The sequence below is a fragment of the Lichtheimia ornata genome, assembly GCF_029851405.1.
Source record: "Lichtheimia ornata isolate CBS 291.66 chromosome Unknown scaffold00009, whole genome shotgun sequence".
In the NCBI taxonomy this organism is placed as follows: Eukaryota; Fungi; Mucoromycota; class Mucoromycetes; order Mucorales; family Lichtheimiaceae; genus Lichtheimia; species Lichtheimia ornata.
In genome coordinates, this window is record NW_026695329.1 from 441,387 (window position 1) to 458,265 (window position 16,879).

At 43.3% G+C, this 16,879-nt stretch overlaps 6 protein-coding genes across 6 annotated transcripts; 3 read left to right on the top strand and 3 right to left on the bottom strand.

The window, feature by feature from the left end:
- Positions 1-465: 465 nt before the first annotated feature.
- Positions 466-2,933, bottom strand: O0I10_003045 (uncharacterized protein; the record flags this gene model as incomplete). The annotated part of the gene is made up of 9 exons (XM_058483119.1): positions 466-567; positions 637-1,576; positions 1,723-1,923; positions 1,978-1,995; positions 2,059-2,150; positions 2,207-2,259; positions 2,316-2,496; positions 2,562-2,791; positions 2,864-2,933. The coding sequence occupies 9 exons, from the start codon at positions 2,931-2,933 to the stop codon at positions 466-468; spliced, it is 1,887 nt and encodes a 628-aa protein (XP_058346208.1).
- Positions 2,934-4,213: 1,280 nt separating this feature from the next.
- O0I10_003046 (uncharacterized protein) lies at positions 4,214-5,640 on the top strand (the record flags this gene model as incomplete). The annotated part of the gene is made up of 9 exons (XM_058483120.1): positions 4,214-4,315; positions 4,391-4,571; positions 4,630-4,691; positions 4,748-4,856; positions 4,919-4,995; positions 5,071-5,166; positions 5,234-5,392; positions 5,453-5,536; positions 5,605-5,640. The coding sequence occupies 9 exons, from the start codon at positions 4,214-4,216 to the stop codon at positions 5,638-5,640; spliced, it is 906 nt and encodes a 301-aa protein (XP_058346209.1).
- A 173-nt stretch (positions 5,641-5,813) lies between these two features.
- Positions 5,814-9,070, top strand: O0I10_003047 (AMP deaminase; the record flags this gene model as incomplete). The annotated part of the gene is made up of 14 exons (XM_058483121.1): positions 5,814-5,945; positions 6,010-6,178; positions 6,277-6,563; positions 6,624-6,678; positions 6,755-6,839; positions 6,895-7,000; positions 7,065-7,187; positions 7,245-7,349; positions 7,412-7,547; positions 7,613-7,679; positions 7,738-7,886; positions 7,941-8,189; positions 8,246-8,562; positions 8,630-9,070. 14 exons carry the CDS (start codon positions 5,814-5,816, stop codon positions 9,068-9,070), a joined length of 2,421 nt encoding a protein of 806 aa, XP_058346210.1.
- Positions 9,071-9,441: 371 nt separating this feature from the next.
- Positions 9,442-11,703, top strand: O0I10_003048 (uncharacterized protein; the record flags this gene model as incomplete). The annotated part of the gene is made up of 9 exons (XM_058483122.1): positions 9,442-9,825; positions 9,887-9,951; positions 10,053-10,142; positions 10,211-10,481; positions 10,554-10,811; positions 10,878-11,143; positions 11,208-11,366; positions 11,435-11,559; positions 11,621-11,703. 9 exons carry the CDS (start codon positions 9,442-9,444, stop codon positions 11,701-11,703), a joined length of 1,701 nt encoding a protein of 566 aa, XP_058346211.1.
- Positions 11,704-11,903: 200 nt separating this feature from the next.
- Positions 11,904-14,679, bottom strand: O0I10_003049 (uncharacterized protein; the record flags this gene model as incomplete). The annotated part of the gene is made up of 8 exons (XM_058483123.1): positions 11,904-12,441; positions 12,497-12,692; positions 12,754-13,109; positions 13,179-13,309; positions 13,368-13,379; positions 13,449-13,464; positions 13,539-13,865; positions 13,925-14,679. The coding sequence occupies 8 exons, from the start codon at positions 14,677-14,679 to the stop codon at positions 11,904-11,906; spliced, it is 2,331 nt and encodes a 776-aa protein (XP_058346212.1).
- A 158-nt stretch (positions 14,680-14,837) lies between these two features.
- On the bottom strand, positions 14,838-16,528 carry O0I10_003050 (uncharacterized protein; the record flags this gene model as incomplete). The annotated part of the gene is made up of 7 exons (XM_058483124.1): positions 14,838-14,957; positions 15,027-15,194; positions 15,258-15,475; positions 15,540-15,647; positions 15,706-16,139; positions 16,222-16,366; positions 16,429-16,528. The coding sequence occupies 7 exons, from the start codon at positions 16,526-16,528 to the stop codon at positions 14,838-14,840; spliced, it is 1,293 nt and encodes a 430-aa protein (XP_058346213.1).
- Between the last annotated feature and the right edge of the window lie 351 nt (positions 16,529-16,879).

Here is a 16,879-nt window from a genome sequence, read left to right on the forward strand (position 1 = left end):
TTTTGGTAATAAAAAAAAGTAGGCAATTGTGCCAAGACGCTCCGTAGAGCAAATGTAGCAACATCAACGAGTGATGTGTGAGTGAGCTAAAAGCTCTGTCCGTCCTTATCAAGGGGATTGCCAAAGATCTCTCCTTTCTATAATAGACATGGCGATTAGGAACCATCGTCATTGCAAATCGTAGCGTTGTTGTTGTTTACATACCATCAAGCACAAAGAGCCCCTAGCCTCCTCATCGCAGCATTCTTATAATAGGTGGGGTGGCTTTGAACATCCGCTCCCAGCAATTTTTCTCCGCAAGCTGGTCACTACATACCCTCTCTCCAATGTAAAGTGTGAGAGTTTCATGTCATGCTGTGACAAGTGAATTGCAACTCGTGCATAATATGAGACATCATGTATTTGTTACACTCTTTTAATGCATAACGGTCGTTCTTTTGTTATATGATCAAATGATTTTCTTTATCATGCTGCTACACCAAAGCTATCAACTAACATGGAATTGATGGTATTAACCCACTCTTGTGCTTGTGCATTGCTATCCTCCAGTGTATATGATTTTTGTGGCTAAAAACATGTACGCATTAACTTAATGTGCTAACGCCATCGATCCATCATCACCCCTTGCCAACTTACTGTATGAATGCAAAACACAGATTTAGTCTTGAGTTCAGCGAGTAACTGTGGTATCCATGGAATCTCACACCGTAATGCACCTCCTGCACCATCTTTTTCGGGTCCTTCATCCAAGTATAATAACCGTGGTCGATCTGTAAGTATCAGCACTCGCTTCTTGTTGAATAAACCACGTCGTCGTGTTAGTCGACCACATCGCACAATAGACTCGTTTGGATACAAATGCGGCATCCATGGTGGATGTGATTGCTCTCCTAACCTTTCCAAAGTCGAAGTTTGTGATGCTGATGGATGGTGGCCGCCAGCGACCCCACTCGATGTAGTAGCAGCAGAAGCAGTGGCAGTAGTAGTAGCACCTTGATCCCCTGATATGTGACGTTGTCGTACTACAGCAGCAGCAGCAGCTGTAGGTGGATGGGGTGCTTGGCTAAGTGGGCCATGTATAGAATCATCATCATCGTTGTCATCTTCTACACGAGCTGCTGCTTCATCACTGAATGGATCCTTTGGTGGTTGCGGTACTGCTTGGGTTGTCAAGGATGGTATCATGTGCCCTTCATCGCCAAACCAGATATCATCGTTATCCACCACATTTGTGCCTGCTGTTGCTGTTGCTCGCGTTCTTTTGAGTTTGGCATCCAATCGTTCCTTCAATGGTGGTGCTTGCGATTCCCAAATATGGTCCCAATCGATACCATCGAAAAATGGGTGTGCTTTGAGTGCATCCATTCCACCAGTAGCTTCAGATCCCAATCGTTGTTCTGGTTCCAACAAGAGTAATTTCATCACCAAATCTTTGGCCACTTCTGGAAAGTCATCAGGGATGCTGTAGTCCAAATTCTTCACTTTTTGAAAGATAAGATAGTCGGTGGATGCCTTGAAGGGAGAACGGCCTGCAAGCATTTGATAGATCACACATCCCAACGCCCATAGATCCGCTCTATACAATTCCAAAATAGGCGAATATCCAAAATAGGTCAATTATCTGCATGTATGTGCACGAACGCACCCACAAAACAAAGCACCCCTTTTCCCTATTTCACAATCTTCCTTTTCATCCCCTTTTCCCGATGAGCCTATACTTACTCTTGTAAAGTTGGATCACTTCTAAGGAGCTCAGGAGACACATATTCCGCCGTACCAACAAATGATCTCGAGCGTGTCGTGCTGGTGCCCTCGCCATCTTCTTCACCCTGCTCATTCTCGTTGCTCGTCTTTTCAGGCTGTAGAATCTTGGCTGATCCAAAGTCTGTAATCTTGATATGCATACGATCATCCAGTAGAATACTATGATCATATTAGTTTGAGATCCCTAATGCTCATTTCCAAATGTCAACTTACTTTTCTGGTTTGATATCTCTAGATACATCGTAAGCATGTTAATAAACCTTGAAACTATCATACGATTCCTTCAACTTTTACCTGTGAACGATATTTCGGCTATGGATGTGTTCAATGGCAAGTAATATCTCGGCCGCATAAAATCGTGCCGTGTCCATATCGAAAGGAGCGAGCTAATGTCGAGTTAATGAATGCCTCTCGATATCCTAAATCCCCTCTCTCAACTTACTCTTCGAATATACGTGTATAGTTCACCATTCCTTGCCAAGTCGATCACATAGTCTATAAAAGAAGATTGAGTTTTGTGTACCCAGACTTGATCCATGTATGTTACTTACACAAGCTGCGATTATCCTTGAACGTCCAATAGAGTCGAACAATGCCAGGATGGTTCATCTTGCTCAATGCATCACGCTCAATCATGACATACTTGACTTTGTCATTCTTGACAATATGAGCCTTGTCGAGCTTCTTGATAGCATACTGCTTGCCGGTCTTTTTGTCGTTGCCAACAAGTACCTATCCAAAAAAAAGTTGAATACCATAATACACGTGGGGTGGATGATGATGATAATATCTCCTACCGTCGAGTAACTGCCCTCTCCTAATATAGGGCCGTAGTCAAAGTCGGTGACGGTACGTCGATGTCGAAAGAGCGGGTGTGAAGGATCGTCCACATCGGTAGCCGTTACAGGTGCTGGTGGCTGTTGTTGTTGTGTTGTGCTGCTCAATGAGGTATTGTTGTTTGACGAACTGCCTGCAGCGTCATTGCTTTGAATAACTGAATGGAGTAATGCTGATCCGTTTCCTGTTGCTTTAGGTGTGCATCAGTACTCTTTCTTTCTATTCCTCGGATGAATCGTCAACCATTGGGTCACTGTAGTACCTGTGCCATGTCCAGCATCGAGAGGGTGGTTGGCTCTGTCCGATGGTTCAACCGCTGTACCCTGCACCATGGAGCAACGACGTTTGCAGGATATAGAAAAAAGAAAGGGAGAAGAACAAGGAGCTCATAGTACCTTTCCGCTGACTTCTTTTTTGCATGCGTATGGCAGGCTTAACGTTACACCAGTAAGCTGACTCTCAACGTCTCGCACTAACAACCATGCAAGGTACACACACAACCTGTCATTCATTGTAATACGCATAAATCCCCAATGCTTTTTGTATCAATTGCTAGTAAATCAGAATCTCTACTATTGAAACGTATATACTTTGATGATGGTGGTTGCTATGAAAGCTAGCACCGAATCCTTGTTGATGCCATGTTGTCTACTCATCTTATAAGGCCAAATAAACAAACCCTTACATTATCTACGTGTACAATCATGATCCATTCCTAAGCAGTAACATAAATGCATTGTTGGAAGCTACATTGCGAATTTCTATATGCAGGCTATGGTTTTATAAGAAGATGTACATTTATAAACCCGGGGTTGCCATAGCTGCATTGTGCTTCAATTTCTTCATGGATGATACGATCATCGATCATGCAAAACGGTTAGTGCGCATGTTGACATTCCTATATCGATCTCAGAGATCACGTAACCAATTATCAGCCGATGCATTAGACATGAGAGGAGACGTCATGCATATAGGATTGTGCAAGGATGGATAATGACATATGGATGATGTTGTTGCATTGAGTACACCTCGGCTTCTTCGGTTACAGGCGATGCATGATGATCCTATATGATCACCACAAGTACTTTAAGCCAATCAAACATGGCTCAGATGACATTAACAGGAGCATTAGAGAACATTGTTTGCCATGAAAATCACTGTGATATCACTTTATGCCAATGTGCATAGATAATCCATCTTCGACACTAGTCTATTGTTCAGTTGCAATCATAATCGACCTCTTTTTTTTCGTCGATCAATATCCTATTATCGTGTTTTGTTTATCTTAGCTTTTACACTCCTCTTGTATGAGTAACATGTACTACTCCTCAAACCGAGATCAACCATCACGAAATGTGGTACGCTTGTGATACATAAGTCTACAGGATGTTATGCTTACTTCATTTATGAAACAGGGTAGTAACACAGAAAGGTGGGCATGCGATGCTTTCTATATCAACTACTTGTTTAATTGCTTATCCACGACGTCCTTACCAGCGATGAATTTGGCCCTCCTCGCACACCAACAGGATATCACGGAGCGAGAAATGGATATAGACACGCTATACAACCATCACACAATGCTATAGGGCCGCATAGGCAAAACAACAATATGGATGGACATGAAGCTATCGAAATGAATGCATGGTCGCCTCGCTCAAGAATACCACCCACATCTTCACAGCTTGACTCCATGGAGGGATTTTTTCTCGAGGTATGTATAAATCAGCCACTATCCATCACATGCATGATCAAGCTAACGGCATCTCTTTCGGGATATGCTTTTAAGGTGGATACATTGAAAGATGATCTGGATGCTATCAACAGAAATGTGGATGAAATCGCACAATTGCACAATGCGGCTCTGACAACTTTCAAAGATCAGCAATTTGATGCAGCATCCAAAGATTTGGCACGGCTAAAGCGAGAGACACAAAAGTTGAACATGGATCTGAAAAACAGGCTAAAAGGTAGTAGACATGCATAATAGGGATGACCAAAAGATTGACCCAGGTGATATTTTACAAGCTCTCCAAATGAGCAGATTCCAAGCAAGCAGCCCTTCGGTTGCCAAAATACGTCGTGTACAGGTAACCAAGATGACCAGCACAACGGCCATCCAAAGCTTACATCATTGCAAATCAAGATAGAGGCGCTTTGGAAGCGATTCTTTGAGACCATTGAACGCTATCAGGATATGGAACGGATGTACGAAAGAAAATACCGGCAACGTATCGAAAGACAAATCAAGCTTGGTCTGTAATGGGTTATCAATGGCCATCATCCATTTGTAATAAGCTCATGTTGTTGCTTTTAGTGAAACCAAGTGCTTCGCAGGACGAAGTGGATCGCATCGTTGAATCCAATGATCCATCACAAATTTTTGCCCAATCAGTGCGTGAGATCAGAAGATTGTTTATTGTGTGAGAACAGCGCTATGACTAATTACAATGTGTATCATACAAATAGCTTGTACATACGACGCGCAGCAATCAAGGGCAACAGGTGCTTGCTGAAGTACAGAATCGCCATGACGATATCAAGCATATTGAAAAAACCATTGTGGTAAGAGGGATCAATGATACCATGTGCTGCTGGGAAAGTGTAAAATCCAATGCGTGGGTGTGAATAGGAACTCCATCAATTGCTAGCAGACATGTCAATGCTTGTTGAACGGCAAGGCGAGATGTTGACTGATATTGAGCAAAATGCTGAATACTCTGCTGGTCATGTACAACAAGGGAACACGTTGGTGGATCGAGCGATCAAACAAGCCAAAGCAACACGACATGTAAGTTGTCCCACCACAATGGGACATATAATAGGCTCACATGTAGTGCAAAATGTATAGAAAAAGTGGATATGCCTATTGCTGGCAATTTTGATCTGTGTAGCCATTGCGGTTTTGGTATGGTGGTTTGCATTTGATCATCCGGTAAGTTATACAATATGAATCAGGATGAGATACGTGTGAAGAAAATAATGATCTTTATCTATGAATAGGGAGTGGGAGAAAGTAACCAAGGCAACACGCAGTAACCATAGTGGTGTAGATGATCAATAAAAGCATCTATTATACTGTCAAAGTAGCGAGTACAAATGTAACGGGATTCGAAACAAGCATCGGCATTGTAACATGATCCGCCATTTTCCCGCGGTTAACTTCCGCGTTTTTCAATCCCTTTCTTCTCTTCCCCTTTTCCACTCAAAACATGTCAGAGTCAACAAACCAAGACACGGCCAACTCTTCGAGAGCAACAAGTCCTTCAGAGGAACGTCCCACCAACTTTGAAGAAACCACCACCCCTTTCTTTAAATACCACCACCAAAAGACCATTGAGAATGTAAGTGCCTCATTCAACCTGCCCATTGTCCCTTTTTTCTCTTTGTTAATGACGCAACATGTAGCATGACAGCAAGTACTTGAGTCAAAACCTAACCCATGCTACTTTGGGCGATGAAGATCCTGCTGAAGTGAGCGAGTCAGACGAGGAGTATCTACCACCCGCCAAAAGTGCACCTGAACGTGCGCCAGATCATCACACGGATGCTGGTACTGCTAAAGCTGATACACATGGTAAGTAATGGGACGCTATATATATAAAGGGAGTGTTGATTGATTTGACTCATTTCATTAATCACTTTTTATCATGCCTTCTTCTTTTGTTCTTTTAGATGATGCTGTCACAGCCGAATTGTGTGGATTGTATCAGACATTGCAGAATTGCTTGGATCTACGAGAAAAGTACATGAAGCGTTCATGCCAGCGTTGGGAAGATGATCCTAGAAACAGAGATGATTGGGAAGTCTATCCACCTCCACCTCCACCATCGTGGCCGTTACCATCACCTGAAGAACAAGCTCGTCGTAGAGAACAGGAACGACGTCGTGAAGAGGATCCCGTTGCTGCTGTGGGTAGCGATTTTGAATGGGATAAATGCAAGATCCCTGGTAACCATGAGGTAGGACATGATAAGCTTGGAGGGCCATTGGGGAGATCACTCACACAATGGTGGCGGTAGTTTGTATTTGGCATGGGACCAGAAGGCTTTTATGAGGTGTACCAATCTGAGAAAGGTAACCAAGACGTCATACATGCATGACTTCATCATCGATCTAATGCATGAACTTTATATACACGCACAAAAAAAAGACAAGAGTGAAGGTCGCCCTGTTTATGAAATCCCCGGAAGAAGAGAATTCTTTAAGGATATCGATTACGTGTTGAATGCTATCAGGTATCCCGTGTAACCAGAGACGTTCCTGTTTGATGGATCACTGATCTATTTATAGTGATGGCCCAGCCAAGAGTTTTGCTTTCCGTCGCCTGCGATACCTTGATAGCAAGTGGCAAATGTACATTCTATTGAATGAATTCCAAGAATTGGCCGATTCCAAGGTTTGTATGCAGCAGCAGCAGCAGCATTGGAAGGAAGTGGAAGTTGCTAATGCATCCTTTTTAGCGTGTGCCCCACAGAGATTTTTACAATGTGAGAAAAGTGGATACTCACGTGCACCACTCGAGCTGCATGAACCAAAAGCATCTTTTGCGCTTTATCAAGTCCAAGATGAAGAAAAGCCCTGATGTAAGTCGCTCTATATTGATTTTTTGCTACCCACATTTCCTCATTGTGCCCTTTTAGGATGTTGTTATTTATCGCGATGGTCAACATCTCACATTGAAAGGCGTATTTGAGAGCTTGAACTTGACGGCATACGATTTGAGCATTGACACGCTTGACATGCATGTAATGGATGTGAATCCTTTGGGTATGGCTCAACACTAAACATGGATACTGCATCATTATAGGCCCACAAGGATTCATTCCATCGCTTTGACAAGTTCAACCTCAAATACAATCCTATCGGTGAGAGCAGACTGCGTGAGATCTTCATGAAGACCGACAACTATATCCAGGGCAGATACCTTGCCGAGATCACAAAAGGTAAGACCAAGGCATCGAGAGAGAAAGAAAAAAGCAAGCTGACATGAGATCCTTTATCTTTGCAGAGGTCGTCTCTGATCTTGAGTCATCCAAATACCAGATGGTGGAATACAGAGTATCGATTTATGGAAGGTAATTGGTTGATCTATTGTATTGGATAGGTGATCTCATATGCGGGGACTTTACATAGATCGAGGGAGGAATGGGACAAGCTTGCCAAATGGGTGGTCAACAACAAGCTTTTCTCGCCCAATGTGCGCTGGTTGATTCAAGTGCCTCGATTGTACAACATCTACAAAGCATCCAACTCTGTTGAAAGCTTCCATGACATCATTCGCAGTAAGTGCTACAACAGCCGTAAGGATAAAACAAGATGTTGATAGGATCCCATAGACTTGTTTGAGCCATTGTTCGAAGTTACCAAGGATCCCCAAAGCCATCCTGAACTTCACGTGTTCTTGCAGCGTGTTGTAGGATTTGATTCGGTGGACGATGAATCCAAGCCCGAGCGCCGATTGTTTAAGAAGTTCCCAGTGCCCTCAGAATGGAACAGCAAACACAATCCACCTTACACCTACTACTTGTATTACACCTATGCCAATGTTGCATCTTTGAACAATTGGCGTAAATTGCGTGGATTTAGTAAGTGACAACGAAGGATGAAAAGCCCATACATACCTAACAATGAATGTTACTAGATACCTTTGTTATGCGTCCTCATTGTGGTGAAGCTGGTGATACCGAGCACTTGACAGCAGCCTTCTTGTCGGCATTTGGAATCAGCCATGGTATTCTCCTGCGAAAGGTGCCTGCACTTCAATACTTGTATTACTTGTCGCAAATCCCTATTGCCATGTCACCATTATCCAACAATGCTCTCTTTTTGACGTATGAACGTAATCCGTTACCCCAATTCTTCCAACGTGGTCTCAACATTTCTCTATCAACGGATGATCCTCTTCAATTCCATTTCACCAAGGAACCATTGATTGAAGAATACAGTGTGGCTGCTCAGGTAAAAAAATGGATGATCATTTATGATCCAATCATATTTCTGTTACTAATCCAGCGCCTTATTCTAGATCTGGAAATTGTCGCCTACGGACATGTGCGAATTGGCACGTAACTCGGTGATCCAAAGTGGATGGGAAAGCCATATCAAGAAGCATTGGATTGGCAAGCATTGGGATGAACCTGGTGTGGCAGGCAATGATATGCAAAAGACCAATGTCCCTGATATTCGTGTGAGCTTCCGATATGAGACGCTGATGGAGGAGCTTAATGCACTGCGTCATTATGCACCCCGCCCTAGCAAGGAGAAAGAACAAGCTCCCGTTCCTTTGACCAAGCATGATATGGTAGGCGCTGCTGGATTAACCGAAGGTGCCAAGTTGCAGCAGCACATTCATCATACAACCCACCATGATGATAAAAATGAGAAGCCTCAAGAGCATTGGTCATCGTTCCCTGGTGTCGGCGTTGTCGCCGAACGAGCTAGAAGAAAGACTACGCAACAAGATTAAGTCATCTCTTCTATATATAAATAAACAACAACGCGTTCATTTGGATGTTGACAGCAGATAAAAAAAGTATACATCAAAATGGGGAATGATGGATTGCCAAGGCATTTGCTAAGCATAAAGGTGGTACGATAAGATCTGGTGATGCATTTATCCATGTCAACTGAAACAGGCCAACCTCCGCCCTTTTTTTTATCAAATAATCGGGATCGGAGGTACTGACAGATTCATGGCGGTGTAGAACAACAACCATATTAGAAGAAAAAGACCATTACTGCCGCCAAAACGAAAGCTTTCTTTCCCTTCCTCTCTCTCTTTTTCTTTATTTCTCTCTCTCTTCTATCCTCTATTGTCATTGCTCGTCACTCGTCAACATGGGAAAGGGCAAACGGGCACACACCATCAGCATTCCCAGCATCCCGAGCATCAACCTCTCAGCTCCAAAGACTTCATTTGACCATTCATTCAGCGTCTCGCCACCAAGCTTTTTCCAAAAGAACAACGATGCGAAGCAGAGTACATCGCTCACGACGCAAAGTATCGCCGAGGTAGAGCCACAACAAGTTCCCAAGCGTTGGACTCCACCACGCAAGCCCAAACGATATGACGACCTTGAACACAAGATGGAAGCTGCACCTCTCTATGTGCTTGTGCTTACCTATCTCAATTACTTTGTTCTTATCCTTTTTGGCCATATGCGAGATATTCTCGGCAAAGTGTTTAAAGCACAAGCTTATGTTCATCTCAAGACTGTCAATGTAAGTTTAATTATCATCCATGTGTGTGTTTATGATTCACGCGTTAATCATCATGTCGTAGGGATACGCGCCATTAGTGTCCGATTTCGACTCATTCTATAACCGCCGCTTGTACATGCGTATCCGGTAAGTAATGTGTGTGTGGAACAACATGCATAATAAGGGATAGGAAGGGGGTGGGGCCAGTAGATAAGTACTAACCTTAAGAATCTCCACCATTCGTGTAGGGATTGTTGGAATCGACCAGTGACCGGAGTAGCAGGTCGCACGATTAAATTGTTGAATCGTGTGAGTCACGACTTTAACAAGACATTCCAGTAAGTTGACACAATCAACAACAAACAAAACAGCCATCGTAGTAATAGTAAAACCATCACAATTCCAGTCTGACGGGAACGATCACTGAAACATTGAACCTTGCATCGTACAACTATCTTGGATTTGCAGACAACAAGGGCCCCTGTGCAGATGCTGTTGAACAAGCTACCCGCCAATATGGTCTTGTCTCACCCAGCTCAAGGGCTGAAGCTGGTTCCACGCATTGGCTTACTGAATTAGAACGTCTCACCGCTCGTTACACTGGCAAGGAAGATGCCATGGTCGTTAGCATGGGATTTGCTACCAACTCTACAACCATTCCTGCTCTCGTTGACAAGGTCGGTACACCATACACATACAAAACATAGATGCACATAGGACTCATATGCATACACACACACACGTAACAGGGCTGTTTGGTCATTTCGGATGAACTCAACCATGCATCGATCGTTTATGGTGTACGTCTTTCCGGTGCATCGGTGCGTGTTTTCAAGCACAACAATATGGATGATCTTCGTGAATTACTTCGTGAAGTGATTTCTCAAGGTCAACCTCGTACGCATCGCCCCTGGAAAAAGATCATGATCATTGTTGAAGGTCTCTATTCAATGGAAGGCACCATGGTCAATTTGCCTGAACTTGTGGAGCTCAAAAAGGAGTTTGGTGTAAGTAGTATATGCATACGCATACGCTTTTTCACACATTCTCATGTTATGCATATGTACAAATAGTTTTATCTTTACGTCGACGAAGCTCACTCCATTGGTGCATTGGGCGAGAACGGTGGTGGCATTTGCGACTTTTATGGCATTGATCCAGCTCACGTGGACATTTTGATGGGCACATTCACAAAATCTTTTGGTGCTGCAGGTGGTTACATCGCTGCTGACAAGCCTGTCATTGATCATTTGAGATTGCGCAACCATGCTTACGCTTACGCTGAACCTATGTCGGTCCCTGTTGCTATGCAAGTCATTACCACCATGCGCATTATTTGGTACGCGATCTAGAACGACACACGCACACATGTTGTAGTCTAATGCTTTTTCTTCTTCTTTTAGTGGTGAAGATGGCACTGACACAGGCCGCAAAAAGATCAAGCAATTGGCTGAAAACTCGCTTTACTTTGCAACCAAGCTTCGTGAAATGGGCTTCATCGTCTATGGTGATTATGGTAGTCCCGTTATTCCCCTGCTTCTTTTTAACCCTGCCAAAATCCCGTAAGTGCTTTTAAAACGATTACCTACACATGAAGATGAAAACACTCACACCTGCATCCCATCATCAGTGCCTTCTCCCGTGAACTGCTCAAGCGTGGTATCGCTATTTGCCTTGGTGGTTATCCTGCTACGCCGATCATTTCCTCACGTGCTCGCTTCTGTATATCAGCTGCCCATACCAAAGAAGATTTAGGCAAGTGCTATTGCTGTCACCATCAGGCGTCATTGTCATTAACCTTGTGATCTTTATGTAGACGACGCATTGGCCAAAATTAGTGAAGTTGGTGATCTCCTTATGCTGAAGCTTGTCAAGGGCCAAAAGAATGCTGATATCTAATCAAAAGTCTATCTCTCTCTCTCGCTCTCTTTCTCTCTCTCCCTCTCTCCTGCTTGTTCTTTTTTATCTATTCTTTCTTTTGCCATAGTATTTGCCTGTTTCCATTTTTCTTTTTAATCAACTCCCCTTTTGTACAATTTATTTATTGTAAAGCAATGATGATATTTTCAATAGAAGAGAAAATGAGAGGATATACATTTCTACAATGATGGTTGCTGTAAGAAGGGGTCCCAATCGGTCCACGTAACACCACTTGGAGCATTCCATAATGGCATATCCGATGTGAGGCTTGCTAAATCAAATTGCAGTTCATTGTTCAACAAAGAAGTTGGCGACATTGTATTATCTTGTTGGCCATTTTCCAAGGTGGTTGCGTGATGGATATCCGAAAGGGGTTGTTCATTGTTTTGAGTGGATGCATTGTCTGCTGTTGATGATGGTGTGGTGGTGGTAGTGGTGCTTGAAGAGTTATTGCCAGGTGATGTGATATCATGTGACGCATGAGTAGGGCAAAACAAAATGACATCGTTGTTGTTGTTGCGATGTCGTGGACCATTGAAGACCGAGTATCTTGTCGCCAGCTTCCTTAAAAGACCAGCGATCCGACTTGAGGAGAAAGCATTTTCTTTGGCATGCAATTCGGCACACTGGGTCAGGTTGTGTATCCCTTGCTGTTGTACACTTTGATTATCGCTCTTTGCATTGTGTATGGAGACAAGCGCAGCTTGGAATACAGCACTAGTATATGAGTATTAGTATTGTCAAGGGTCGTAAATTGTTGCCATGCACTTACTATGCGATCCAACTCCACGACATGCACCCATGATCTTGTTTTTCAAGTGCTTTCACAGAATCCACAATGCTTGTAGCTGCTGAGGTACATAGACTGATGGCTTGTAATGCCCGTGTCAGATCCATCATTTCATCATCACCAATAAATGGCCTGTGTAGCAGCAGCAAAATGCAATTGTACGAGATGTTCAAGAATGCTTATTACATACACCACATTAGTAAGATATCGATCCAACATCATGGTGGTGATGGGCGTACCTGCTTCTGGCATTTTTACGGTTGTGGAACAAAATGCGTAATTCAAATGCTTGGGTAATGATGTCTTCCACTCTATCAACTTGGCATGGAGTGCGTCAATCACGTAACCATCGCGACGCGCTGATGAATTGAAAACCTTGGGCGAATACAGGGCAACAAGCACATGGCCTAGTAATCGAGATAATCCAATGCCTTGAAGAAACATCTCATAGACTGGCGTCTTGTTGATAATCGCTGTCTCAGCCTCCACAATCAAATCTGGCCTTGATCCATTAGGTGTTTGGGTTTGGAAAGAGCATGGTAGCTCAAACGGAGAGGGTAGCTGGACATCAAAATCCTCGTCTAATATTGCAATGCTTTTGAGAGAGAGCATTTGGAGTGAGCATAATGAAGAATGAGGGAGAGAGAGCAAAGGTAAAACTTACGGACGTCCCATTTCAGCAGCTATTTGTCGATCGAGATTATAGGCTGCATACCATATACGTCTTCGCAATTCAATCTCATGACTTGGGATTTGCCATTGTCTGGAGGTGCGATGTAAACCTAATCCTTGCGCCTTTACAAAAAGAGGATCAGATCCAAAGCTCTTGAATAATGATATTGAATGAACTTACCATACGAATTGCCTAAAATCAATCCAATAGATGAGTAATGAGACCATGATGCTCGTAAGATTGACCAAATCAACAACATACCAGTCCACAAATATACCTTTAGACATAATAAATAAACGATGGTTATCTTGATGATGCGCTTTCAATGTTCACCCACCCACCATAACATACCACTGCTGAAGCATATCATCCAGGTTATCTGATTCACCAGCCGTGAACATTGACAGCAATAAAAGTGCTTGTACTGTGCTAAGCTTGGAACGCTTATGGACGTATTCGAGGATTTGCTCTGCTTTGGATCTCAGCGTTTTGTAAATGCGCCTAAGGATATCTCGATCGTGTCTCGTATGTTTCCCTCGGATCAAGTATTGAGCTCCTAACGTGCACATGGCGTATAACAGATGCATGCTGGGTGGCTGAGGATGCTGATAATAGTATTGCTCGAGAAAGGATACCTTGTTCACGATAGGATAATGAGGATGGATATGGATGAAATAACTAAAACATGATCATCAGCATCTCTCATTAGTGTTATCGATCACTTTTTCTTCACTCACCTTTTGATGAGATCATCAGCAATCGCTACGGTCATCTCTGGTATATCCGAAAACAACATGTGTCGATGTTTGGGATGGGGTTGGCTTGCAAGTATCCGCAATCCATCGGCTGCATTGTACTCTTCTCCATGAATGATCACGTGTTCATCCTTTTCACTGTTGACTTTTTGCACCACCCATGGCTCCTTAGCACCTAAGACGCGATGGCGAAGGTTTGTGCTGAATAGTTGCTGATCCATCAAATGAAATCCAGAGCTACCACCAATATAGAGCGTGTGATCATAATCGGTCAGCTGAAGTCTTCCAAGGTGGCCGGCAAGAGCATCCTCATTATCAACTGCTTCATCCACTACTAGACCACGGCAATATGTCTCCAAGGAGGGTGGCCTTGATTTGTCAGCTGACTGAGTACTGGTGATAGTGCTGTTGCTGTTGGACTTTTGCAGTAAGGCTTCCAAGCGTCGTATACGGCTCTCCAACTCTTCAACATAGCTTGCTGCAACAGGTCCTCGTTTCTTTTGCTCCATTGAGAATTCGCATGCTGTATTGTTGCTCTGACATGTACTGCAAGGTTGCATGACATCCGCATTGCATCGAGTCTTTTTCTTTCGGCAGAGATCGCAACTGCGTTTGGCTCTCGATCGTTTCACTCGTGGAATGTCGACGTAATGACTATCATTGGCTGGTTCTTTTGGAAGAATAACTGGAAGTGTGGAAGAAGAGGAGGAGGCGGAGGAGGAGGAGGTAGGTTGCATGGTGTATGTAACAAGTGGAAAGGATCAAGGTGATTTTCTCGGCGGCTTCGGGATCAAATGCCGTGGTGGTAGATTAATTGAACATATATAAACCCATTTTATGGAGATTGGTGGCTCAAAGTATATACAGTGGTTGATAATAGACATCTAACATCTAATTACTCTGGTGGTTGTTGATACATTTGTTTGCTTTTGAACTTGAATAAAACGAGCAGTGCCCCTGAAAGTGTCATCAATGAGCAGATAGCAAACATTGTTGAGGTGGATAAACGATCGGCCTAAAAAACAATCAAAGAATACGTAAACATCCAAAGACAAATATGGCAAAGACAATGAATTGAACTTACATGCCACATGATTACACCAACGCCAAAGTTCATTGGGATTCTGAGCAGTGTCATTATCGCAGCACGTGTCTCCTCGGGAATCACCTCAGCCTTCAGGGAAGAAATGGATGGGAAATACATCCCAGTAGTAAATTCAAACACATGATAGCTTATCACAAGTATCGGTAGCTATGGGATGAAGCATCATTAGTTGCTGGTGTACAGATTCGATTTTGATCCAATGTGACTTACCGAAGTTGAGTTATCATACACCATGGCTGTAAATGCTCCACCGGCGAGTGTGAGTGCCAGGATCAAAAGCCTATCCTTACTACACCAGGATAATCCTTTTTGCTCAAGCTTTTGAAAAGTGATTGATCCCATCATGACAGCGAACATCATTGTCGAGAAAAGGTATCCAAATGGAATTTCTTGATCTTCTTGGGTGACGCTATCGCCTCCTCGATGTGCTGTTACTTTACACGTTATTATCTTACTTTCATGCATGTCGATAGCCAAACCATGATTACATACCATGAATAGAGGCTGCAGTCTCAATAGCAGGTGTATACAATAGCACAAAGATATACATGGCACATTCAAACACGGTTTGCGCGGCTCCCAAGATAAGGATATTGGAATCTACCCCAATGGGTAAGTTGCATGCTTGAAACAATGACATCTTTCAATGGTACGTTACCATTCCATAAGGTCTTCAATCCATCCATCAATGTACGTGATAAACGTGCTTGGTTACTATTAGCTTCGCCATAATTTTCAGACCAAGTTGAAGTGATCAATACACCTGCTCCTATAGCGAGTAGTATAGCGAGAATGAAAGGTGCAGTGAAGCCCCAGATATCGACGACAGCGTTGGCTACAATGCCAGCGATAATTGCGACCAAGCCGTTGAGAAATGTAGCCTTGGCAAAAGTGCGTGACATCCAATCGGCTGGGATTCCACGTGCAGAATGCTCTGCCACATACCAAGCTTCCACCACACTGAATTGCATTGATGCTGCCATCCCAGATAAAATATGTGATAGGACAAGGAGTGGATAACTGGGACCCAATCGCAATAACAATGAAAGGATCAACGTAGCACAAAAGACGATACAAATCCTCCGTCGTCCCCTAGAGAGAGAGAGAGAGATCGCCATAGCAACACAATATGGATCAATTCGCTGCTGTCGTGCTGCTTTTTGATTTTCCTTACCATGAATCGGCAAGACTACCCACGGCCGTACCACCCAACGCACCACTGACAAATCCTGTCAAGAACAAAAAGGCGATTTGCACCAGCTCAAATCCATAGGATTGATAGAGTTTGTAGAGATAGGGTCCTTGTAACCAATCCGCCCCTTCATAACGCACGCGTTTAGAAACAAGGAAAAAGGACAATGCAGCAATGAACCTCATGTACCTTGGATGATAACATAGACTGAAAGGTATTTGTATTGAAGAGCCTTGAGACGACGCTCCTCATTGCCAGAAGCATCAGCGTTAAAGAATTCCAAAGTCATCGCCTGTGCACGTTGGTAGTCAAAGGGGATAAAAGGAACCTGGCAATGCTAAATTTGGTCTTGGACTAGTAAGTATACGTCTAGCGACTATTCCCATTTTGAAAGGGGCAACATACACACTGTGTCATCTTATGCTTGCATCATTCTTCAACCACGGTCATCCAATCATAGCAACCAATTACTTGTCGTCATTTCTTCAACAAAATGGAATACATTCTTCAAGGTGAAGGATGAGATACGTAGACAACAATACTGTAGATCCACACAATCAATGAATTCTATCGTAGCTATATATAGCGAATGAATAAAGGGAAGGAAGGTTATCTCACTTTAGCACATATCCACATGACC